Source organism: Pseudoliparis swirei, chromosome 1, assembly GCF_029220125.1.
Source record: "Pseudoliparis swirei isolate HS2019 ecotype Mariana Trench chromosome 1, NWPU_hadal_v1, whole genome shotgun sequence".
Lineage (NCBI taxonomy): Eukaryota > Metazoa > Chordata > Actinopteri > Perciformes > Liparidae > Pseudoliparis > Pseudoliparis swirei.
This window is the reverse complement of record NC_079388.1, coordinates 15,801,473-15,826,917: the sequence shown is the minus strand read 5'-3', so window position 1 is coordinate 15,826,917 and position 25,445 is coordinate 15,801,473. Positions and strand designations below refer to the sequence as shown.

The following is a 25,445-nucleotide window of genomic DNA, read 5'->3' as shown; positions in this document are numbered from 1 at the left end:
GCGTTGACGTGCGGAGCCTCCTCTTGGCGGCCTTCCACTGCGATTCATTCTTTTGTGAGCTCGGCACAATGATTTGTACAAATAATGACAAACAAAAACGCTAACTGTCAGTTTCTCCTCGCAGGCCTTCGTGGTTGTGCACGTGAAAAGCGATGGAGGGAGAGAAAAAGGAGATCTTGTCCGTGTCCAGCTTGATTACGGCGATTGCATAAAGGAGGTTTCAGATGCTTTTGGATGCTTTGAGGAGCATTTAGTCTGAGGCCTCCTGAGGCCTCGGGCTCCTACTTTCAGTATTTGGAAATGGGTAACACATTTTTTTAGCATGTTCAAGTTGTCAAAGTTTCTTTTTCTACAAACTTCGTGTCTCAGCAGCAGGATTTGTCGGTCACTTTAACGTTGACGCGGCGACGACTGATCAAAGTCGCCGAAAAATATCTGAGAGATGGGAAGCCATTAGTCGTCATCGATCAGGCTTTCCTCCCGTTTGTCTGAAGTGCTCTCGCGCGGGGCGGAAAGAAATCGAACGCGCGCCCATTTCACCGGAGAATCAAAGCACGCGGGATTGGTCGTCTTCAGGTCACAACCAGCATCTTTTTTCAGAAGGCGTGGCGTCTCCGGGTTCAAACGTCCGGGGATGCTCGAAACCAATTAATACGCCTGCGGGAAGCGTCGTCCAAGGTCAAAAGATCGTTATCGCTGTGCCGTGGCTGGCTGGAGGGGGGGAGAACAGTCTTTCTTCAAAGACTTTCCCAGTGTTGAACTCATGAGGTCCTGAAGGATGGAAGAGGTGGTAATAGTGTGAAGAAGGGAAGAGAGAGAGAGAGAGAGAGAGGGTTCATTCCCACATGGTGAGGCGAGCTTGGGCTGCTTGTGGTTCCATTCTTCAGGAGCCCTCATCTCAAAAACCTTCGTTTTTTTGGATAAAATAACAAAATGCCGGCACCGACGCGACGCGACACTAAATCATTCCCGACCGACGGTCCCGATGGGGAGCCGGAAGACTTTCCCGTCTTTTGGCTCAAGGAGTCGGACGCTTCCCGCTCCGAGCCGCGACGCCGCGATGTGGATCCGTTCCACCAGAAATATGGGAACACGCCTGAAAGAAGAAGAGAAAACCTCCATCATTGAAACCCGAGCGGGGGAGGAGCGCCGAGGGCTGTTTGTGCCGCGTGCTCTCAGCCGAGCTCATCCCAGCGCTCCGTCAGCGGGCCGACGCCCCGCAGGAGGCGGGCCGAAGCCGAGCGGAGTGTGTGTGTGTGTGTGTGAGGCTCGAAGGAATCCGTTTTCCCACCCCGCTGTCCCCTTCGCTGAGCGATCGACCGGCGGCGCGACGGATTGAGCAGCAGGCGCGATCAATAGGCGAGCCGGCGGGAATTCATAACGGCGGCTGTCGACCGACCGGAGGTGTGCTGCAGCTGCAGCCGGAGCCCCGCCCCCAGATCACCTCTTTCTCTTTTTTTTTTTACTGCGGCGTCCTTAAAAGCGTCGACCGCACCGGGCGCGCTTGACGATCGTGCCGTTCTGGTTTTTCTTCACCGGATGTCACATATTAAATAAGACGGCCGCGAACGCCGATGAGCCGAGGTGGTAATTGGATGTCAAACGGCGACGCGCGGCCGTGTGTGTGTGTGTGTGTGTGTGTGTGTGTAAACATAAACTGTGTGTGTCCGAGTAAATCAAATATCACTCACAGATGAGGGTCCTGTGGAGGTGAGAGAGGTTCACGCCCTCGGCAGCGATAATATCTCCCAACCTGTCGCCTGGATCTTTGGTGCATTTCCTGTCGATGTTCTTGGTCCCCGGGGGATGAACCCTCATCACGCTCTTCACGAGCCTCCTGACCTTTCTTCTCGTCGACGAGAAATATTAAGATCTCCTTGAGGAAATCATTCTACCTGCATTTTTGGTTTCAGGTTATTCATTAACTCTGTCATGATTCCTTCTGGTCACATGACGTCTTTTATTCCGTCCATCCTGGAGAGGGATCCTCCTCTGTTGCTCCCCTGAAGGGTTCTTCGCTTTTTTTTCCCGTGAAAGGGTTTTTATTCTATTTTTTGGGAGTTTTTCCTGATCCGATGTGAGGTCAAAGGTCAGGGATGTCGTATGTGTTCAGACTGTAAAGCCCTCTGAGGCACATTTGTAATTTGTGATAATGGGCTATATAAAATAAACTGAATTGAGTTTGAAAAAATTATCACATTCACAACAGTTAGAATTAGAATTCTCTCGGTGAAGTTAAAAGTAAGGAACGAAAACGAGACCAACTTATATTGCAAGTTCATATATAACAGAAATAAATATGAAATAATGAGTAATAATAATACAATAAACAATGTAAACGTGTGACGAAATTGCAAATAAATAAGCTTGTGAACGAGAAAGCAGTAAATTACATACAATTTCTTGGTACATAATATATATACAGGACTGTCAGAAAATTAGAATATTGTGATAAAGTTCTTTATTTTCTGTAATGCAATTAAAAAAACAAAAATGTCATGCATTCTGGATTCATTACAAATCAACTGAAATATTGCAAGCCTTTTATTCTTTTAATATTGCTGATTATGGTTTACAGCTTAAGAAAACTCTAAAATCCTATCTCATAAAATTTTAATATTTCCTCAGACCAAGTAAAAAAAAGATTTATAACAGCTGAGTGTTTGTCAAGGCTCAGGAAACCCTTGCAGGTGTTTCGAGTTAATTAGACAATTCAAGTGATTTGTTTAATACCCTACTAGTATACTTTTTCATGATATTCTAATATTTAGAGATAGGATATTTGAGTTTTCTTAAGCTGTAAGCCATAATCAGCAATAAATCAGAATAAAAGGCTTGCAATATTTCAGTTGATTTGTAATGAATCCAGAATGCATGACATTTTTGTTTTTTTAATTGCATTACAGAAAATAAAGAACTTCATCACAATATTCTAATTTTCTGAGACAGTCCTGTATATATAGATATAGATATAGTTTTCACGACTTCATCGGTCCGCGTTGTTGTCCTTTTCCCTCGCTGTCACTTTCTGTATCTCTGGAAGAACATTCAGAGGGATGCAACACAAAAAGGGAGTCAGATTCCACGTCAACAGAGCCGTCTGTGGTCCGTCTGTGGTCCGTCTGTGGTCCGTCTGTGGTCCGTCTCTTGATCTTCTTCAGCCTCCTTCAGCTCCCTGTCCGGGTTTTGATTGAGTTTCTAATTGTCGCGGCTCTCTCAAAACGTCGTTCTCGTTTCTGTCCTCGGCTGATTTCAGAGGTGAGAGTCGGCTCCCGTCGGCTCAGCGGCGCGTGACTCGTCCGCGGGACAGAGTGGAGCATTTAGCAGCTCCGCGGTCGCATACGTCCCCGTTGGCGGAAAGACATCGGACCGCAAAGCCAAAGACGTGTCAACGTTGCTCTGGGAATGCCGAGTGTGTAAATAAACCCCCGATAACATCTTTACCAGGCGGCGACACGTCAACGGTCTGTTTACGACTTTCACCCGATGTGTTCTCGTCGATTCGTACGGATACGACAAACCGCCGTTAGCTGAGCGCTCCGCCGTCTGTCCTTCGGCCTCACGTGTTCCTCCTCCTGTGTTTCAGCCGACCCTCTGGTGGGGAGCATCGCCACACAGTACCTGACCAACAGAGCGGAGCACGACCGGATAGCCAAACAGTGGACCAAGCGCTACGCCACATAGACCAGCACCCGCCCTCCAGGACCCCTCACCCTACACACACACACACACACACACACACACCTCCTCCGACATCTATGGAAGCACACCCTGCTCCTGTCACCCCCCCCCCCCCTCTCTCTCTCCTCCCTCCTCCAAACCCAGAGAAATGAACTGTTATTTGTTCCATGCTGACTTGAAAAGCTTCTTTTTTATACAAAGAGTCTATTGGGATTGTATTTTCCAATACACTGAATGTTGATATGGTCATGAAAAGCTTTAATACTGTTACTGTTCTCGTCGTCGTCGTCGTTCTCGTTGTTGTTGCATTGTTTATAACATTGTCGCGCCACCCTCGTCATCTCGTACTATTCCCGTTCCATGTGATGGTTTCATGTAAAATGCATTTACTTTTCTTTTCCTTTCCGTGGTTTCTACATGCTAACGGTCGATATTAGTGCATGGCGTCGGGATACGTGTTCAGGCAGCGGACATGTAGTCGTGTAGCGTATTATTTCTGCCCCCCCCCCCCGGCATGGAGTGATCCCATCACCACGTATGACGATAGTGTGGTAGTTTGCTGTACATTTAATGCCTCGTGAGAATACAGACTCATCGAATACTCAATTAAACACTGGCTGTAATGTGACGGACCCCGTCTCAGAGTCTGGTTTTTCATATGATGTGTGTGTGTGTGTGTGTGTGTGTGTGTGTGTGTGTGTGTGTGTGTGTGTGTGATTACGGTGTGTATTCGCTCATCTCTGTGACCACAGGCAAAGAAATGATCTCAAGAAGTTATGGAAAGACCATTTTTGTATTGAGACGGTCTATATTTCAAGATACTCCGTACATGTAATTGGTTCTTACTTGTCTGAGCTACACTCTTGTTACGTTTCCTGAATATATATTAAAACTTTGGAAATTGGCCATCCCATCCCCCTCCGCCAGCAGCCAGGTGACCAGCATATTTATACGTAACCTACCAGGAACTAAGTCGACCAATCACAGGGCTGGATTGGCTTTCCACAAGCAAGCGCCACATTCAAAGTCACTCAAGGTCAAACACGCGTCGCCCTTCCCCGACGCGCAGCGCCGACTGACGCTGGAACCGCCGGTCGGCCGAACGAATGAAATGCCAAGTCAGCGAATATTCACACACACACACACACACATTTCAAACCAGCGTCTAGACACACACACAACGAATGACGTTCTGTTTCTTGGGAGCGCATCGATCGATATAACGGCGGTTGCGGGCCACACGTACTTTGCGGTCGTAAATGCACGTCGGCTCTCACATTCTGCCGTTTGCCGATTTTCATTTTAAGGAACGTGGCATCAGCAGAGGGAAAAAACGATGGCTCGTCAAATTATGAGATATTACATATTTTATGACATCGATTAAACACCTTCAAGTCTGCAAAAATATGAATAAAGGGAGCACTTTGAAAATGAACCTGAGAATGCTGTAACGTCGCCTCTTCAAGTTATGGACTCTTCCTATTGGACGATCAGCCGAGAAGAGGAAACCCCGGCTTTAGCTACGGAGATAATCATCCATTTTTTAACGTATTCTTCTCTAATTTGACGTCAAAAGCGTGTTTATAATCAATCTACAATGTCATGCCGGAGACGGCTGCTTTTGAAAGTGTGATTGCCGGGTGAAGAACAGTTCAAGCCAAACTGACCAAGCATGGAAAAGTCTGATGGCTTTTATTACAAATTAGAGGAGGGGTCAAATATTCAGGGGTCAGATTTGGGTTTTGAGGGAAATGCAAATACAGATGCAGGGTGGTGTGTACACACAAGTAAAAGATAATTAAGGGGGTGCCGGGGTTGCTTTTAGTTGTTGTTGTCTTTTTGTTGGTTTTTATTGTTGTTGTTTTTCTGGGGGGGGGGGGGTATGTGTGTGTATGTGTATATATGTGTGAGTATGTATGCGTGTGTATATGTATGTGTGTATCTGTATATGTATGTATGTAGGTGTATGTATGTGTGTATACACTACCGTTCAAAAGTTTGGGGTCACTTAGAAATGTCTTTATTTTTCAAAGAAAAGCACTGTTTTTTCAATAAAGATAACATTAATCAAAAATACACACTATACATTGTTAATGTGGTAAATGACTATTCTAGGTGGAAACGTCTGGTTTCTAATGAAATATCTCCAGAGGTGTATAGAGGCCCATTTCCATCAACTATCACTCCAGTGTTCTAATGGTACATTGTGTTTGCTCATCGCCTTAGAAGACTAATATCTGATTAGAAAACCCTTGTGCAATTATGTTAGCACAGCTGAAAACAGTTATGCTGGTGATATAAGCTATACAACTGGCCTTCCTTTGAGCTTGAAGTTTGAAGAACAAAATTAATACTTCAAATAGTAATCATTATTTCTAACCTTGTCAATGTCTTGACTATATTTTCTATTCAATTTTCAATTCATTTGATAAATAAAAGTGAGTTTTCATGCAAGACACGAAATTGTCTGGGTGACCCCAAACTTTTGAACGGTAGTGTATATATGTTTATGTCTGACATTTTTGTTCTTGTTTTATGTTTATATTACTAAACAAATCTACAATGTCCAAAGAGAACAACTTGCTCATCACCTCGGGTCATACATTTGAGCTGAATTATGAAATATGAAGGGGACTTCATATCCCTGACCGCACTTCAAACAGCAGCCATGGGGGCGTGGCTGCAGCAGCCGGGCTGTCAGCTGAGGACATGAGAGGCTGAACGGGAGCAGGACGCTCTCAGGATGATGGACGCTCTCAGGAGGATGGACGCTCTCAGGATGATGGACGCTCTCAGGATGATGGACGCTCCTCCTTTGATTCCACCGCCACTGTGGAAGCTGTCAGTCAGCCGTCTCGCGGCTCCTCTCCCACTGTCAGGCGTCACTCAGTGGATCTCCGGCGTTATTAACTTTCTGCAGAGGCCCCCCCTGGAAGTCCCGAGAGACGACTTGTATCTTGTTGAACTGGAAATAATCATCATCATCTGAGACCGACAATATGTCGGGTTACGCCTCGCGTGCACAAGTCGGAACAAATAATGATCTATTGGCTCCAGTGTCGAAAAGACGATGTCAGATCATTTCTTATGTGCGCAAGTTCACACGGGTGATCGTATTGTACACCCGTTGAAGCAAATTTATGATCTTGTATTCACAAGATATGAAATATATATGAAAAACACAATTTTTTTGTTCTCTCCTCAAACAAATCTTTTAGAAAGTAACTTTGCCTTCATCAAAAACATATATAATTTTACATATTTTTCTGCCAAGGACTTTCTCATCGATTTCTATTTCAACCAGTGATTCCTACATTTCCCAGGATGCCCTTTGACCGCCAAACGCGGAGAATCAACACGCTGCAAGAGCTATCTGACAAACTGGTAGGGGGGTAGTGGTGTGTGCGTGTGTGCGTGTGTCTCAGTGCGTGATTGTGTGCGTGAGTGTGTGTGTGATTGATTGATTGCAGGCTTATCGCGTGTTGAAAACCGACGACCCCACTGGACAAACTCACACTTGTTGACGGTCCTTCTTCACAGCGCCGGTGTCCGCCTCGTCCCTGAACGCCACACGACGCGGCGCAGGGTTCTTCTTCTTCTTCTTCTTCTTCTTCTTCTCCGGCTGCGTTGCAAAAAAGCAGCAAAGTGGAGCAACAGTGGCGGAGTTAATTATGGTTGACGTGTCGGGAGGGGGAGGGGAAGCCCTCATCCTCATCCTCCCTCCCTTCCTTCCCTTCCTCCCTCACACACTGCGGGCAGGAAGAGTCTGGGAGAAAGGAAAGGAGAAGTCCCTGATGCATCTTTAATGGTGTCACTGTTGCAACGAGATGTGCGAGATCAATAAGGAGTGAAAAGGCCAGAGTTGATCTGTGAATGAGAATGCACCCTGTCTGCATGATTGTGTGTGTGTGTGTGTGTGTGTGTGTGTGTGTGTGTGTGTGTTATGCAGGTTTAATGTGTAAATAAGATGTGTGCTCTCATTACTGCTGCCAACATGACAAAGAGGTTATGATGTCAAACCACATAGTTTGACCTAAACAGCATGTGGCTGACAATGTTTTTTAAATTTTTTATATTTAGTTTTACATAAACTTTCATGCCACAGAATCCCATTATACAGTCGTGACAAGAAACACTGTATAACTACAGAGGCCATGTGAATTCTGACCAGACACGGGAAGGGAGAGTTTTATTATGTGAGATTTTCATATTCAATTAATTCAACGATTTCCATAATTTTCCTTTTTAAGTTCAAATTTCCAACATGGATGTCTAAATGCTGTTTCATAAAGATGAAGGAGATGATGGCCTCATGGCCCTCAATGTTCCCTTGTGGTATGATGTCATGTCATAATGTGATAAACAGATTGTTCTGCATGCAACACAGAAAACACTACTTACATGGACATTGCAGGTATTATGTTGCATATAAATGTGTGCTGCATCGACCGACCATTAAATAATTACTCACAAATACAGAATGGAAGAAATTCAGGATCCAATGCTCATGTCTGCCCCTTTAAAGGAAATCAATCCAGCCTGGAATAGTAAATTTAGTTTTTTTCATGTTGTTTGTTGCTTTGGAGTTATAAATATTAACTGAAAGGCGTAAAAGGTTCAGCAGAAACATCTCTGAAGACGTGCTACGAAAAAAGGGTACACAACTGTGTACGACTCTCATGGCAACCACTTTGTCTGATGTTTATTTAATGCTCAACCCATTTGACATGTCAGGCCACTTTATCAGGAGGCATAATGGCCTTTTAAAACTGTCACTTAACTCTTGGTCGCCCTGTTTTTAGTGTCGGGTAGTAACTCGGGTTAATGGCTAACAGTAGCCAGATTGTATAATTTCCAGGCGCTTGAGTTGTGTTATGATTTTGCCTCAGATTATGCAGCTTTCGTAGCCTTATCACATGCGATATTACATAAATGATTCACCATCCCAATGGATTGTATGAAGGCCTTGGTCATTTCGTAAAATTCAGAGTATTTTCATTGATAAATAAAAGACATATTCGCCATTCTCGAGAAAACGCATGGTAAATTAATGGCTATCTTTTCTTTTAATGTTTTTTTGGAACAAAGTTGGACTATCCTATCTCCTTTTGTATAATGTAATGTGACATATGTCTCTCTCTCTCTGTCATCACTCTTTGACACTGACGCCGTGTAAATAATAGAAATTATGAATCCAGATTACAATGTCGGGACGACTGTCTCCTGCTGGACCAACACTTCCGGCGAGAAGAGGCACGCGTCCACGATTAGCGTCAAGTTCTTGTTAATTGTTCACGTTCATCCCGGAAACTAAGCGATTGAACCCCTGCAAAATAAAAGCGCAAAAACTCAACTGAATCGAACTATTGACAACCATTTATTTAATTCGCGATGTGGGTCATTGCATTGGTCATGGCAATCATTTTAGACCTAAGAAAAATATGCATTTTAGTTAAATTTATTCAAAAGTATATATTTTAAAAGTTTTAACGCATTTTATTAATAAATATCTATAACCAGTTAAGGATCGTAAATGGTTATCGATAATGACAATACCAGTATTTAATAAAGATAAATACAAAAAGATAAATACATCAAGCGTATGAGGAGTGGATGAAAAATAGTTGGATAATGATTAATGATTGATTGAACCTACATATTAATAAAAATGTATATATTTATGTAAATACTTTATTTAAATTAAATTCTGTGTTTACATGCTGTTCTTGTTCAAAAGTTTCTGCTCCATCAATAAACATTATCTTTTCTAATTTGTACACTACATTATGGCTGCCTCCGTTTTCCCCCGTGCTTTTATTTTCTTAAAACGTTGACCGGAAGTTCCACCTCGTCTCCATCCTCGGTGCTTTGACACTGGTGCGTCCAGGCTGCGGAGGCACACACACACACACACACATAAGGCTGTGCACACACACAAAGAAAGGTACCAAATACTTCATATTTATATTCCAGCGCACAATACTATGTCAGTTAATGTAACGCGTGTCTTTTTCTCGAGGCTCTTGTTCGGGGGGCGCGATAAATGTGTCCGTGTTGCCGTCGAAGGAGGATTTAGGAGTCGTTCCATCCTGTGACTGGCTGCTCTGAGATCAGCTGCATGTCGACGGATATAGCTTTAAAAAAAAAAAATAAGACGCCAAGGAAAAACCTTTAAGTGAGCGGCGTGGTGTATTCTAGTTTCGACTCTTGCAATGTGGGTTTATTAAGGCGTCGGGAAACGGGCTTCACGGCGTCGCTGCCTCGCTGACTTCTCTCTCGGTGAAAGTTTTCATCCGCCTGTAAATTGTTGAGGTGTTTGGTGTGTTTTTCTGAGGGTGGAGGTGGTGGTGGTGGTGGTTCTCCAGCCGACTGCGACATCGGCTCCCGTCGATGCATTTCTTTTTCCATCCCGACCTCTTCGTCCTGTCGTCTCTCTCGCTCGCTCGCTCGCGCGCTTGTCGAGACCAGAAGTAGTAAGCTAGGCCTTTAGCCGAACTATTTCACCAAATTATTATTTTATAAGAATAATAACTGCAAAATCATTAGCGGTGTTTAAAAATAATAATAATTGAATTCAAGGTTGTGAAAGAAAGAAAGAAAGAAAAAATGGCTCCTCTGATAAGTTCCTGAATAACATCCGCAGTGGCGATTTAAACTGATGGGTCCAGTTCACGAGGGTCAACGTCTGGAGTCCCGGGGCCCGCGGAAGCGTCGACGGGAGTCCCGGTAGAGCACCGTGGGTTCCGCAGCTCGCGGTTCGCAGCCACCGATAAACGTACCGGAGAAACACGAGGTTGCGAGATTCCGTTAAAAAAATAAAATAAAAGTAAACACACACACCGTAAGATTAAAAGTTAACGCGGTGTCGACGCGACGAGGGGTGGAGGCGGGCGGCGAGGGTCCGCGGGTCAAATTCAGGTATACAGGTGTGTCACCTGACAGCTGTGCGTCTCAATAAAAAGCTCGGAACCGAATTTGGTCCACACGACCCACTTCCGTTTGTAGGAGATGAAGACAGGGGGCGTAAACAAATATATTTTATAATGGAGTTTAACATTCGTTGAAGGTATAGATGTGATTTGTGTACCCCCTCTAAATGTTGTCCGCCCCCCCCCCCCTACCAGGCTAGGTATGTCGGATGAAGATTCCCGTGCCAGCAGCAGTTCTTCTTCCTCTTCATCATCCATCCATCACCAGCAGCAGGAAGTGATCACGCCGAAGAAACGAGAAAGCAAAGCCAGCATGAACAAGACCTCCAAACTCCTCTCCACCAGCGCCAAAAGGTGACGTTCAACGGCCGCGCCGTACGCTCGGCTTCTGCAGGGCGCTCCAATTAATCGACGAGACTGTTAGTCGACTCAGAATAGTTGAGGACAGACTTCGTGATATTCTGATCCTCTTCCCCCGGACGAATCTTTTCAAAGTCTCTTTGGTATTCATCACTTTTTCCACCAGCTGGCAGCCGGTCAGGAGTTTGGCCTCCTTCCTTTTTATTAGCGGCAACCTCGGCCAAAGTTTAACTTTTCCTCAGTGTTGGAACGCTTCGGTTTGACACAGGAGGAAGTTATTTAACTCGAAGTCCATGAGGCCTCCATCAGGTTTCCATCAGGCCGCCAACAGGTTTCCATCAGGCCTCCATCAGGCCTCCATCAGGCCTCCTTCAGGTTTCCATCAGGCCTTCATCAGGGCTTCTTCAGGTCTCCATCAAGCCTTCATAAGGGCTCCTTCAGGCGTCCTTCAGGTCTCCATCAGGTTCCCATCAGGCCTCCTTCAGGTGTCCATCAGGCCTCCATCAGGCCTCCATCAGGCCTCCTTCAGGCCTTCATCAGGCCTTCATCAGGCCTTCATCAGGCCTTCATCAGGGCTTCTTCAGGTCTCCATCAAGCCTCCATCAGGTGTCCTTCAGGCCTCCATCAGGCGTCCTTCAGGTCTCCATCAGGCCTCCTTCAGGTGTCCTTCAGGTCTCCATCATGCCTCCTTCAGGTGTCCTTCAGGCCTCCATCAGGCCTCCATCAGGCCTCCATCAGGCCTCCATCAGGCCTCCTTCAGGTGTCCTTCAGGTCTCCATCATGCCTCCATCAGGCCTCCTCTGGCGTGGCGGTTTGGGTTTAAAGGGTTTCGGCGTTCAGCTTTTGACGGATGTGTTTTTTTTCTGCTCTCAGAATCCAGAAGGAGTTGGCGGACATCACTTTGGATCCGCCTCCAAACTGCAGGTGAGTGAATTATTTTACACGCCGACTTCGAACACGTCTTCTTGGCTGTTGTTGTTTTGTCCGCCGCTCAAGAAGACTTAACGTTTAACATCTTTACGCTGCATGAAGGAACAACATTTAGACATCATTTAATGTTCCTAATGCTGTGGAGAGACGTTCATGATGGAGGGCTGAGTGAGAGGGACACCGTCCACAACCTGATTATAGATCCTCGCCTATTGAAATATGTCCTTGGCACGGAGTATTGAACACCACCCAAAACTGGCACTTTGCTTTACTTCCTGGTTTCAATCACAAAAAAACATTTCTTTTTTTGGCAAAGCTCTGCTGCGGATCGTTTTTATATTTAGTCTCCATTTAATATTCCAGATATTTGGCATTTTTTCTGGTATCCGCTGCGATGATCACTCAGGGTCAATGTGTGTGATCTGTGTATCGTAGACGCGTCTTTTTGCTCCTACGTTATTGAAGTGTGTGTGTGTGTGTGTGTGTGTGCTAAAACTCAAGCCCCCCCCCCCCCCGTGGCGTCACGGATTAACTCCTCACACTGAGGCCAGCTGGGAGCGCTGATCGCTCGGTGAGGAGAGAAGACGGATGAATGCAGGATTGTTGACGAGGGATGTTGTTGTTGTTGTTTTTGGAGTTGTGTTTACGACAAAGAATGTTTAGCCTGGGACGACAAAGACACGGAAACTATTGACCTTTTTGTTCTTGTTTGTATTCCCTCTCTCCGTGACGTTAGTCTGACTCCGATTAAAGATGTCGGTTGATTTTGAGATTAGATGCACGCGTGACGGTGGCGTGGTTCAACGGGCAACCGCTAAACGAGAAAAACAACAATCTGGGTCAAGTGAATACAAAATAAAGAGGTTGCGTTGGCTGTTGGTTGACGGTGGCTGTGCAGGGCGTCCTGTGTCACAGGCGTGACGGTCCCCTCTCGCTGACCTTTGGTTCCTAGCGAGGCCTCAGAGTCTTGAAGGTTTTCTGTAAATGGCAATGTTTCTATAAAGTTTTACTACATTTGAACCTTTTCTTTTGAAAGCTGTTAATGTGTTGTTGTTTATAGAATGTGGTTGTTCAACGCTCAGGCAAACACCGAAACGGTTGACGCCGCAGCTGAAAGTAGTCCCTAATAAATTCTTATTTTTTTAACTAACTAATACTAAAAATGACCAGAGATCAGCTGTCAGGAAATTGCTGAGCCTTTTTCTTTTCAATTAAAAAAAAGAAGTTAAATTGCTTTTTGCATAAACCAATATGCGACAGACTGTAGCCAAGTGGAGAAAGGCCTCATTTCTCCTTCTTTGTTCCAATCCCTCGTTCAGCACCTCGTGCAGCAGAAAGGGGATTTTCCCCTCGCGTATATATCTAGCGTGGATCTTTGCGGTGAAGCTGCTCATCAGGGTGTGAATGGAGCCGGACAGCTACGCCTCGCAGATGCCGTTTAATGGATTACACATCGATGAGTCAGCGTGGTTGACGTCTTTTTTGTTTGTTGTGGGAGTCGTTTCGGGCCTCGCCGCTCTTAAAATGGACACCGTCGGAAGACGGGAAGACTCACTCCCCCCCCCCCCCCCCCTCGCAGCAGACTTTGTTTCCCGAGCGGCACGAGGACCGCTCTTTCATCTGTCGTTCATCAAAATTTAATTACACTCCGAACGGGGAATGCCGTGCAGGTTCCTCTTTCTTTTTTATTTGCCGCCTCGTTGGCACTGAAGTGTGAACTGCAGAGAAGTTGCCCTCGGGTGTCGCGGCGGATTCCTGACATTCCGGTCCGGGGCTCACGACGGCGGAGGAAAGTTCTAAGCTGTCGGCAGTCGGAGTAATTAGTGCTAAGTAGGGTTGGACAAATATGAGGCCGTACGTTGATATTTGTGAAGCTGGAACCGAAGTGCAAATCGCTTATTTCAGTGGCTTTTGAGAGTGACATGCCTCCATCTAAGCCCCGCCCCCCTGATACAGTCACTTCTTCAACCCCGCCTCTGCAGTCGTCGGCTTTCATGGTTTTTTTTTTTCTCAACGGCTTCTTCTTTTCTACACAAAGCCTCCTCCCTGGAGAGGAAGCGGCCGGCTCGTACGCCGTCGTTACTTCACAACGCCTGAAACGAGGTCGGAGGAGTTTCCCCTCGGCGTGCCGGGAAAGTAGTCGGGCACCGAGAGGAAGGAGATGTTTCTTTTCGTGTTCATCGGCGTCGGGTACGGCCGAGTATCAAAACCTCCACGGAACGACGGAGCTCTAGTTCTGGCGTTGGCCCGGCGACCTCCCCAGGGTGCTCTGTAATTCAGTCCCTGAGGTGTCGCATGCACTCCGCCAACCTTTTACGGGGAGTCCGTGAACCGGTTCAGAAATAAAGTGTTGTATCGGCATTGCATTGCTGTCGCTTTTTAATGTTCCATCCAACTTTGAACATTAATTTTTCGGTTTGAGTGTGAAGATTTGCTGTAATTTGTAAGCGTGGAACACATTGTTGTGACTGCAATACGTGATGAATGTCCTTTTGTCCCTGTATCTCTTAATATTGGAAGGAGTTGCTAGTTTATGTCATGATATGGATGTCATCCGTTTCACACGGCTTTAATTATACATCTAATCTCTTTTTCTTTTCTTTTTTTTTATGAGCCGTAATGCATCAGACTGGAGCCCGACTCTTTGTTTCATCGGAGGAATAGAAACGCCATATGATACTCGTCCTCATAACGCTCTGAAAGAACATTTGCAGGATGATTAAATTGGAGAGGAGAGGGGTGGAGAGGGGCGGGGAGGGGGGGGGGGGGTTTAGGGTGCAGTGGCACGGAGTCTCCTCGCCACTCTTGTGAAGTGGAGTCATTATTTTGTCTCCGTCAGGCAGCTTATTCCAGTGTTTCGCTCTGGCATCGCGTCACAATACAAGCAGCTCGGTGTGATTTGAAAATGAAGCCCTGTGTGTGTGTGTGTACACACGCCACTCGTGGAGCTGTGGTTTAGTGAGTAAAAGGCGTCGTTAAACAATACAAAGAGATTAAAGCGTGCGGAGGGATAAGGAGCGCTCGCTGCAGAACGACGAACACTGAGAGGAAAAAGGATTCCCGAGGATTTCTGAAGCTTTTACACTGACAATCAAATACATTCTGATCAGAGAGGAACAGACGGTAAATCCTCTGTTTGTTTTGGGCTCTTGTGATTATTTGGTTTGAACTGTAATAACCAAAAATAAATGAGAAGAATAAATATCGTTGTTCTTTGCTGTGAACGATGATGTGAAAACCAACGCTGCAACGTTCACGCAGGACGGGAGGAACCTCTGGTGGTTCTGAGTTGTGTGTGGCGGTTGCGTTGCAAGTGGCGGTTGTGTGTGGCGGTTGGGTTGCATGTGGTGGTTGCGTGTGGCGATTGCATGTGGCGGTTGCGTTGCGTGTGGCGGTTGCGTTGCATGTGGCGGTTGCGCGTTGCGTGCGGTGGTGGTTGCGGTGGCGGTTGGGTTGCATGTGGTGCGTGGCGTAGCATGTGGCGGTTGCGTGTGGCGGTTGCGTTGCATGTGGCGGTTGCGTGTGGCGGTTGCGTGTGGCGGTTGGGTTGCATGTGGTGGCTGCGTGTGGCGATTGCGTGTGGCGGTTGCGTTGCGTGTGGCGGTTGCGTGTGGCGGTTGGGTTGCATGTGGTGGTTGCGTGTGGCGATTGCATGTGGCGGTTGCGTTGCGTGTGGCGGTTGCGTTGCATGTGGCGGTTGCGTGTGGCGGTTGCGTTGCGTGTGGTGGTGGCGGTTGCGTGTGGCGGTTGGGTTGTGTGTGGCGATTGCATGTGGCGGTTGCGTTGCGTGTGGCGGTTGCGTTGCATGTGGCGGTTGCGTGTGGCGGTTGCGTTGCGTGTGGCGGTTGCATTGCATGTGGCGGTTGCGTGTGGCGGTTGCGTGTGGCGGTTGCGTTGTGTGTGGTGGTTGAGTTGTGTGTGGTGGTTATGTGTGGTGGTTGCATGTGGCGGTTGCGTTGTGTGTGGTGGTTATGTGTGGCGGTTGCGTGTGGTGGTTGCATGTGGCGGTTGCGTTGTGTGTGGTGGTTATGTGTGGTGGTTGCATGTGGCGGTTGCGTGTGGCGGTTGCGTTGCGTGTGGCGGTTGCGTTGTGTGTGGTGGTTGTGTGTGTGGTGTCCACTGACGGTGCTGCTGCTGCTCTCATCTTCCTTTGCTTTTGGCTAGTCCTACGACCCCCCCCCCCCCCCCCAGGCGTCTCAACTGTAGTTCTGCAGCTGGTTCCATGTCGTCACTGACATCGTCCGTCTCTGTATTTATTCCGCGGTGACCAGCAGCTCGCTGCACGCCGGGAAGCTAACGGCGGCTGTGAAGCTCTGAGATGCAGCTGCTCCAACCCGCTAACATGGCCGCCGGAATAAAAGATGACAGATGCTCGCCGCTCGCGTCGCCACGCTGACCCGAATCTCACGTCAGACGAATACCACGAATTATCTTATTGTGCACCAGAAACTCAGATTGTTGCCTCCGAGCAAAAAAAATCTACATTTACATTTTTAATACACGCTTCTTTTTTCTTCTTCTCCAACTTAATCTGTAAAAATTTAAATGTTCAACAGTGATTATTCATTTCATTTTAACACGAGTGCAAACTGAACGTCTTCGTCTCCGCTCGCCGTGCGAGTCTGCGCCCGCTTGAAAGGTTAAAGTCTTAGAAAGAATGAATACGCGGAAATGTCAGCGCTCTTTTCTTGCAGAGCGCGTCGCGTACACAGAGGTGGCCGAAGACGCCCCCCCCCTGATATTGAAGTGAATGACAACAGTGATAGTTTGGCACATTACCGCCGCACACAAAGCACTGGGGAGCCTTTGTGAGCGGCTGTGGCGGCGGGGAGGAGGAGGAGGAGGAGGAGCCTCTCGGCGTGAATGAGAGGCCTCTGTCGTCAGCTCAGCCGGGTTGATTCAGTGGGAGACGATACGATATCTGTTCTTGGCACAGCGGCGCGTCTCGACTGAGGTCTTGTGGTGCGACCGGTGTATTGGCGGTCCCAGATAGACCCCCCCCCCCCCCCACACACACACACACACACACACACACAGGAACGCTGGGCACATGCGCTGCACACCAAGCTGGTGTTTCCCCTCGTCGTTTTCACATCGAACAATAGGATCTGGTTTTGGGTTTGATCGCCTCACAGAAATGGACTAAGACTGTCTCATTGGTCAATGTCTCTGGAAGAGCATTGGCATCATACACACACACACACACACACACACACAAGGCGTCCAGTGTAGTAAGACCGACCTTTGTTTTGCATTATGTGACCCATAAATAGTCTGTTGGCACATATCGGGTATTTTGACTCACGGTGTTCTGCAAGTCCACCTTTTACGATGAAGCCACGTTGTTGCTCCCTTTTTAAAAATATTTTGTTATTTTATGATCCCTCCGCTCGGTGTCTGCATGGAGCGCTGGAGCTCCCAGTAAAGTTTATAACCGCATGCTGGACTGCAGCAGAATGATATGAAGACGATATGGAACGAAGCAATCGATGAGTTTCATGTGTGACAAAGGAAATGAAATGTGTCTTTTATGGATTTTGTATTTAAACACAAATTAATTATATTGTGTTGTATAATTTCTAGTTCACCAACAAAAAAAAGGGTCTTGATGTAGAAATGAACGTTTTAAACGTACGTATCGCCTTCATCAAGCCTCAGAATCTCTTCTCCACTGGGCCTCTGGAGCGGCTTTCAAAGAAAACAGCCCAAAAATAAATTTAAACCGTCCCAAGTCCGTTTAAACCGTCATATTTGACTTTAGTTTTGTTACCGTCGTCTATCGTGTTCATAGGCATGGAAACACGAATGTTTGCTTTGATTGCTAAACTTCTTCTTTTATAGATCTCCACTTTTAAACATCATTTCGATTATGTGAAAGTATCTCCTCCGTTTAAAAAAAAAACCGCGAACAGAAGCGTCTGTTGACTTCCTGTGTTGAATCGGGGCTCTTTGTGAGGCGGCGGCCCTCCTTCCACTCTCCAGCTTTGTCTGAAGCCGCGTTTGATCTCGTCTTCTTCTCGTTTCGATCGCTTCCCACCGCGTTGGCATCACGACTCACACGGGCAAATTGCACATTATTGTTCTAATGAATTGCCTCAAAAAAGATGACACGGATTGGAATAGAGTCCCGACTGCAGAGCGTTGGCGAGATGGTCGTTATTTATGTGGAGTGCGGCGGCGGAATGAGCCCCGGTACACGGAAAAGATAAACGGTGAAAAGGTTAAACCTGAAGGCTCCCTCTGGTGAAACCATGATCTTCAAGTGTGTGAAATTATCTGGGGGGGGGGGGTATTGGAACAATTGACATTTAGGAATCATGAAGTACACCTCTCTCATCCTCCTTTAAAACGCCTGTAATCATATTACAAATAAACGTTTGTAGAAAAAAACACTATCCAAAGGCATTTTGAAAGACGGAGTCGTGGTGAGCCTCCAGAGAATCATCACCCACTGAGCTTTAGACACGGGCTCGAGTGTTCTCACTGGACTATTCGACATACGGGCGCTTTGATTCGTCTCTTGTGTGTTTTTTTAAATGTCTTGTTTCCATTAAAAATGACACAAAAGAATGTGGTTTTGTTTCTGCCGTTGGGCTATTTGATTTAGCCTCTTGACTCGAGAACTTCTCTAACCGCTGGACTTCAGAGGGGTCGAGAGACGCCAGCCTCCAAAACGTTCATCAAGAATCGATGTTCTCTGTGTGCCGACAGCGCCGGCCCCAAAGGAGACAACATCTATGAGTGGAGGTCGACCATCCTGGGCCCGCCGGGCTCGGCGTACGAGGGGGGCGTGTTCTTCCTGGACATCGCCTTCACGCCAGACTACCCCTTCAAACCACCCAAGGTGAGCTGGGAATGGCTGCTGGCAAAGAAGCGTTTTCTGTGAGCACAGTTGTCTCTATGAGAAAGAGGTGTCGTTCCCATGTTCCCCACTAGAGGGCGCTTCTATGCTTTGCAGGGAAATCTGCAGCTCATATTTCTACTCTGAATTCCTTCAGGCCTCTCTCGATTGTGTGGGGTCATTTTCTCCCCTTTTTAAAGGAGGCGCAACTAAACTGCATTTAAAAAATGTTTTGACACATGCATGTCGTCTATTGAGCTGCACTTTTAAAGGTGGTTTTCCAAATTCTGCAACATTTATGAAGGAATACCGGTGGTGAGAGAAATAAGCAAACCCATTTCAAATGTATTATTCGGAGAAGGTCTGGAGTGACGCTTCATAACGTAGTTTGCCTGACTCTTGTAATCTGGTTGAGTATTTTAGCATCAGAGAGAGAAGTGTATATAAAAAGCTGTGGAATACGGACTCATCTTTGCTCTTTTTCATCCGCCTCCAGGTGACGTTCCGCACGAGGATCTACCACTGCAACATCAACAGCCAGGGGGTGATCTGCCTGGACATCCTGAAGGACAACTGGAGTCCCGCCCTCACCATCTCCAAGGTCCTCCTGTCCATCTGCTCCCTGCTCACTGACTGCAACCCTGGTGAGAGCGGCAACACACACACACACACACACACACGCTTAGTTTAATGTACGAAATCTGCTTTTCTTTCCTTTTTATATTCAAATCTGCTTCGACATAGCAAGGTGGAAAGCATCCGTTTAAATACAGGGCACTGCCATGATGTAATAATAGGACCAATGCGTGATGCGGAGTGTGAACTCCTTGTGGTTGCGGGGTGCGTGACATCATTCTTCCCTCAGAGCGTCTTATCAGCGGGAACTCCGGCCAGTAATCTCGGCTGTTGCCGTACATGATTTACAGCGCTTCTCTTTAAGGGGTTTAAAGATCCAGTTCATTAGATCTCCTCCTGACTGCGGCTCGTATTACATCTCCAGATTAAGTTGCTCTGGGTTTTCTGCAATCCAGATTGAAGACGGGAGGCGGCGCGACGCGCCGGAGGAAGAGCCCGAGATGCGTATTCAGATTTATGCAGCATTTACTGCAACCTCTGAAGCGTGAGCGCCGTGCCGAGGTTTACGAGTTGCAGGCAGAAGTCCTCGTTATTTTACAGTATTTTTTTATTTTTACGACACAACTGCTGAGTAATCATGCAGTAAGAGTTTTATTTGATAGTTGTCGGCATAGCAACCCCCCGTGGTGATTGGTTGGGCAATGATTATCAACATCAGTCAGGGGTTTTGCCTTGCAGCTAATGCAGCGGCATCTTTCCCTTTATTATCTCCTAAAGGCCATTGTGGATACTGTGTGTAACAATGGGATGAATTGTCTTCATTTTTTCCTGTATATAATTTGAATTACTGGGTTTGACAATAAACACACACATTCCCACCTTTATTAACAGATCAAATGAAGCTCTAGTTTAAGTACATGCTACATAAAAGCTCCTATCCTATTATTTAAGCATATGGACTTATTCAATTCAGTTTATTTGTATATCCCAATTTCACAAATTACAAATGTGCTTTACAATCTGTACACATAGACATCCCTGCCCCAAAACCTCTCAGCGGATCAGGAAAAACTCCCAAATAACCCTTCAGGGGAGAAAAAAAAAAAAAAAGCCTTATACACGTGGTAGAATGAAAACTAGAGACTATTTTATTCCACTTTGTGTCCGTATAACAAAGAACAAATGATTTAAAGAACCAGTGTGTTCAGTGATTTGAATTTAAATGTTTTAGGAGTAAAGAAATGTTGATTAACACATTTTGTCATATGATGATGCAAAAGAGCACCACTTTAAATATCGTGTTTATCGGAGATGTGCTCGTACATTTAAAATGTGTCATTCAGCATGAAAAAGCCGACTAATAACATTAGTTGATTTTTAAAAAACTCAAATAAACCGATTGGTCGACTGGCAGCCGTATTTATTTGGCTATTTTATGATCGAAATCTCTGGCTGCGATAATCCCAGAGCGGATGTTAAAGTGTAAAGATGGAGGCTGTAGAAATGCTGATGTGTTTTTTCTTCTTCTTCTGTTTCCCAGCCGACCCTCTGGTGGGAAGCATCGCCACACAGTACACCACCAACAGACCGGAGCACGACCGGATAGCCAAACAGTGGACCAAGCGCTACGCCACATAGTCGCCAGAGGAAGCTGCCGATTGGACGACTCGGGGATGTGGGGGGGTGGGCGTGGCTCCCAGAGGAGAGAGAGATAAAGAGAGGGAGACAGACTACAGAGGGGCGAGTGGATTTTTATCTCTGAATTGAAGTCTGAACTCATGACTTTTTGTTGTATTGGTTTTGTTTTTTTAAGTTATCTCCGGCCCAACTATAATCGAATCTGACATTTACGCATCGAGTGTTGCCTCCTTTTTTTTAATTATTAGTAGCTTGTGCTTTTGAAGATGGACATTAATACTGCAGCGTGACTCCCAGTCGGCGTAAATTCTCCCGCGCGTTTTAGGTTGCAGTCGGTGTTTGCTTGCCCCGCCCCCAAACTTCTCTTTGAAAAGGTGTTTTTTTTCCCCCACATGTAGACGTGCTTAGATATGGATGGATATTGGTTGTGATTTGTTTTATGTACGGATTAAAAACGATTAAATAAAATGTTCTGTTTCTCCCCTTAAAAATTAAACATGATCAACTGAAGCGTCCGACTTGGTTTGATTTTGTGATCTTTAAAAAAAATAAAAAAAAGTCACCAAAGAGAAAAGATATGCCAAGATGAGATGTATGAAGAGGCAACATTTTATTCAGTGCATATTCAAGATGGTTACAGAGCAGAGAATAAGCCGGGGGGGGGGGTTTACATGGTTACATGGTTACATGGTTACAGTCCCAGTGACTCCGTTCTACTAGCAGCACATTAAATGTTATTACTTTGAGACATTGAGGACACGCAGCGGGTCGTCCTTCACATCGGTTTAACCATCGTCAGAAGTCGCGGAACGTGGCTCATTAAAGTGCCAAAAATAAATTAGTTTATAAAAAATAAATATTTGCTCTCGACACTAGACTTTGCTGCTGTTAAGACTCGTCATTAAACGGGCTCGACGGCACCGGAGCCCAACGGAGGCCGGACGGACATGAACGTCGACAAGGAGCGAAGGCGTTTGTTATTGCGTGAGGCGAGCTCGAGTCCCGCCCGGAGACGAGGATTCGTGCTTCGTTCATTATCAAAAAAAAGGACATTTAAAAACAAGAGATGCCATCGGACTTCTGCTTTTTCAAAGAGTTTGGTGCCACAGCTTCCAGGGACCGGTTCAGATTCCTCAACTCATGCAGGTTTGTTGAAGGAGTGACCGGCTGCTGGAACCCTTCCACCTGTAGCAGCTCCAGACAGATCTCTTCTGGGTGGACGGGAGAGGGACGAGGACAGCGGCCGATGACTCCTTCAACGCATCGTATAAACACATCTAAACGCCCATCTTTTTAAAGTTGGAGCGGTGAAAGTGAGAATAAAAATGTTAAATCCACATTATTTGTCTCAAATCTTTGGTACTGAACTGCTACGTGTTTGTTTATCTTAAATTATAGAAAATCACTGATGACAAACATTGAACAGAAACCATTGTACCGTTATTAAACTCATTGGGAAGCATGCCTCATGTGTTCTCCTATAAAAGAGAACGAGAATACCTCAACATATGTCATGTGTAGAGTGAAGTCAGAACATGGTTAGCCTAGCTTAGCATAAAGACTGGAAGCGGAGAAGCAGCTGGCCAATGACGACCATTAACAAAAAACAACTCACACGTGTCTGATTTTTTTAAACCAAAGGAGTGTAAAACATTTATGTCTGTAAAGACAGGACGGGCTGAGACCTTCACTGAAGCTGCACCCGGGTGGTTTTGCCAGGAAACTCGAGATAAGAACTTCCCCTTTAATTGAAAATGTTTTTTTCAATTCCAAACGAGTAGCGTCTACTTTTCTCCTTTTAAAGTACCGGGCTCGTCTCCCCCTGCTTCCGGTCTTTACGCCAAGCTAGGAGACCCAGTTTCATATCAATTCTCCGAAAGAAAAAAATATATCTCCAATCCTTCAAATGTTTACCAGAACCCCTTAAAGTACGTTTAGCTTGAAAGAGAGAGAGAGAGAGTGTGAGTGTGAGTGTTCTTCAGATGTCATTGGACGGGGTGCCTTTGCTCTTGCGTCCGGGCAGAGGGAAGGCCGACTTGCTCTGCGGCTGCGTGAGGCGGCTGGTCAGCTGGGTGAAGGGCTCGATGAGGGAGTTGCGTTCGGTGACGCTCACCTCCCACAGCTTCACCTTCTCGCCTCGCGCCCACTGCTGCGCCGCCTCCTGATCCACCTGGCGCTGCTCACGCAGGTCCGTCTTGTTGCCCAGCACGATGACCATCACCTGGGAACAGATGCACCCAGGCAAGTTTTTTTTTTTTAGAAAGACGTACAGTGAGTGGGGGGGGGGGGGAGAGAGAGAAGATGATGGCATAATTCATTCATCATTTAGAAGCATCATAAGTAATAGTTAATGGGGACAAGTTTTTTGTTTTGTCTATTATTTTATGTAAATATGTATGTGTGTGTGTGTCTGTATTTGTGTGTGTGTATGTGTGTGTATTTATGTCTGTGTTTATGTATATATGTGTGTGTGAATATGTATGTGTATGTATATTTGTTTATGTATATATATATATATGTACACTACCGTTCAAAAGTTTGGGATCACTTAGAAATGACTATTTTTCAAAGAAAAGCACTGTTTTTTCAATAAAGATAACATTAAATTAATCAGAAATACACTCTCTACATTGTTAATGTGGTAAATGACTATTCTAGGTGGAAACGTCTGGTTTCTAATGAAATATCTCCATAGGTGTATAGAGGCCCATTTCCATCAACTATCACTCCAGTGTTCTAATGGTACATTGTGTTTGCTCATCGCCTTAGAAGACTAATATCTGATTAGAAAACCCTTGTGCAATTATGTTAGCACAGCTGAAAACAGTTATGCTGGTGATATAAGCTATACAACTGGCCTTCCTTTGAGCTTGAAGTTTGTAGAACAAAATTAATATTTCAAATATTAATCATTATTTCTAACCTTGTCAATGTCTTGACTATATTTTATATTCATTTGATAAATAAAAGTGTGATTTTTCATGGAAGACACGAAATTGTCTGGGTGATCCCAAACTTTTGAACGGTAGTGTATATATAATATATATATATATGGTTCTCTGAAATAAGTTTTATCGTGAAATTATAGGTTCGGGCACTTATAAGCTTGATAGCTTCAGCCTTGACCCTTTCGGTCAGCCACTTTCTTCTTTTGCTGAATTTTGATTTTTGTAGATTTTGCTGATCAAAATAAAATAAATAAAGACGTAAAGATTTAGACCCGTTTCATCAGCGGGTCAACGTTGCGCAATCTCGCTAATAACTGCTCAAAACTGACATTTCTCATTCGATTTCTAGGCGTCATGTTTAATAGCTGGACTCGACAGGCATATCAAAAGAGCGTGGCATACAACTTTACCATAAAGTTTTTTTTTTTTACTGTTTTCCATCATGTTGCGCAACCACACCACGATGTGTTCAGGGGGTCCGCTGAACATGTGGAACACAGACACAGAAGGGGGCTGATGTCACATGTTTTTGAATGGATGTTTGCCAATGTAAAAAGACGACGAGTGAGACGATCGTGTTACGAGTGGCGGTTAAAAAACATACTTTGGACCCAGCCACACCTCTTTCTTATCTCTGGACTTGTCTATTTCCTTCTTCAGGACGTCCACCTTCTTGAACGACTCGGAGCTGTCGACGCTGTAGACGAGCACGAAGCCGTCGGCCACGGAGTAGTAGTGCTTGGGGATGTCTTGCCCATCGTGGAGGCCCTTGGTGTCGTACAGCCTCAGCTGTTCCTTCACGCCGCGGTCCGTTTCCACCGAGGCCACGTACACGTCCTCCTGGGTCTCGCTGGATTCAGAACCTGGGGAAGAAGAATCAAACAAAACAAAAGCACACAACAAACTTTAGAAAAGAGATTTCCAGTGCAAGGAAAATAATGTTACATTCAATGAACCATATCAAGGTCATCTAAATGACGATAATAACGATGTCACCTGTGTGTGCAGCAGGTGCAGCTGCGTTACCAATGATCCAGGTACAGTGCTTACCTACAGAGTGATTTCCGTACAGCAGCTGTTCCAGTATGGCCGTTTTCCCCACTGCTGCCTGGCCACACACCACCACTTTGCAGCCTTTTCCCATTTCGAGCCTACAACGTACACAACTCAAAATGTCACGTGGTTTTATGGCGCGTGTTAGATACCCTGTACTGACATGAACGCCACCAAGAGGTCCTTTTAAAAGAACTCTGATTACATTGACGTTGATTTAACTATGACAGCGGTCTGTTATATAGCCTCGCGAGCTAACAGGCGAGAGGCAGCCGCACGTTCTGCGACATGTCATAAAAAACAAAACAACGGCAACAATACAGCTGTAAACCGCTTTTTATTAATCAGTGGTGCGAACGGCTCATGCCCCTTACTTGTGTCAGGAGGAGAAGTTGCTGTCTATCGAGTCTTTGAACGTAGCATCACAACCAGCGCATCCATTCTGCTCTGCAAGCGTTGAGTTGTTTTGTCACTGCGCATGCGCGACGC

At 45.8% G+C, this 25,445-nt stretch overlaps 3 protein-coding genes across 9 annotated transcripts in view; 2 read left to right on the top strand and 1 right to left on the bottom strand.

Moving 5' to 3' along the window:
* Nucleotides 1-10,894, top strand: part of LOC130197827 (ubiquitin-conjugating enzyme E2 E2-like) — a 69,222-nt gene extending 58,328 nt beyond the window's left edge. Inside the window, exon 7 of one of the 2 annotated variants that reach the window (XM_056420751.1) lies at nt 10,806-10,894. In XM_056420751.1, the coding sequence (XP_056276726.1) occupies nt 10,806-10,810 (5 nt within the window). In that variant the 3' untranslated portion in view covers nt 10,811-10,894. Of the gene's footprint in view, nt 1-3,586; nt 4,314-10,805 lie in introns of those variants that run through there. The other variant, XM_056420760.1, reaches the window with a different exon arrangement.
* Nucleotides 1-21,465, top strand: part of LOC130197868 (ubiquitin-conjugating enzyme E2 E1) — a 25,118-nt gene extending 3,653 nt beyond the window's left edge. Inside the window, exons 1-6 of one of the 4 annotated variants that reach the window (XM_056420839.1) lie at nt 9,524-9,625; nt 10,806-10,964; nt 11,844-11,894; nt 18,612-18,744; nt 19,238-19,385; nt 20,858-21,465. In XM_056420839.1, the coding sequence (XP_056276814.1) occupies nt 10,813-10,964; nt 11,844-11,894; nt 18,612-18,744; nt 19,238-19,385; nt 20,858-20,955 (582 nt within the window). In that variant the 5' untranslated portion in view covers nt 9,524-9,625; nt 10,806-10,812 and the 3' untranslated portion in view covers nt 20,956-21,465. The other 3 variants (XM_056420851.1, XM_056420830.1, XM_056420843.1) reach the window with 3 other exon arrangements.
* Nucleotides 21,197-25,445, bottom strand: nkiras1 (NFKB inhibitor interacting Ras-like 1). 3 transcript variants are annotated; one of them, XM_056420870.1, is made up of 5 exons: nt 25,331-25,445; nt 24,954-25,054; nt 24,508-24,766; nt 24,314-24,384; nt 23,052-23,176 (listed from the first exon to the last, which is right to left on the bottom strand). In XM_056420870.1, the coding sequence occupies exons 2-5, from the start codon at nt 25,045-25,047 to the stop codon at nt 23,136-23,138; spliced, it is 465 nt and encodes a 154-aa protein (XP_056276845.1). In that variant the 5' UTR covers nt 25,048-25,054; nt 25,331-25,445; the 3' UTR covers nt 23,052-23,135. The 3 variants fall into 3 exon arrangements, with proteins under 3 accessions (XP_056276837.1, XP_056276845.1, XP_056276853.1); XM_056420862.1 differs by lacking the exon at nt 24,314-24,384 and having other exon boundaries at nt 21,197-23,176; nt 24,525-24,766; nt 25,331-25,437; XM_056420878.1 differs by lacking the exon at nt 24,314-24,384 and having other exon boundaries at nt 23,087-23,176; nt 25,331-25,439.

Bases quoted from the DNA above. Each gene is read 5' to 3' on its own strand.
- nkiras1 (XM_056420862.1), bottom strand. From the start codon at position 25,047: ATGGGAAAAGGCTGCAAAGTGGTGGTGTGTGGCCAGGCAGCAGTGGGG. The intron at 24,767-24,953 runs GTAAGCACTGTA...CTTCTTCCCCAG, and splicing joins GTACGGAAATCACTCTGTAG to GTTCTGAATCCAGCGAGACC. The intron at 23,177-24,524 runs GTGTGGCTGGGT...ATCTGTTCCCAG, and splicing joins AGTCCAGAGATAAGAAAGAG to GTGATGGTCATCGTGCTGGG.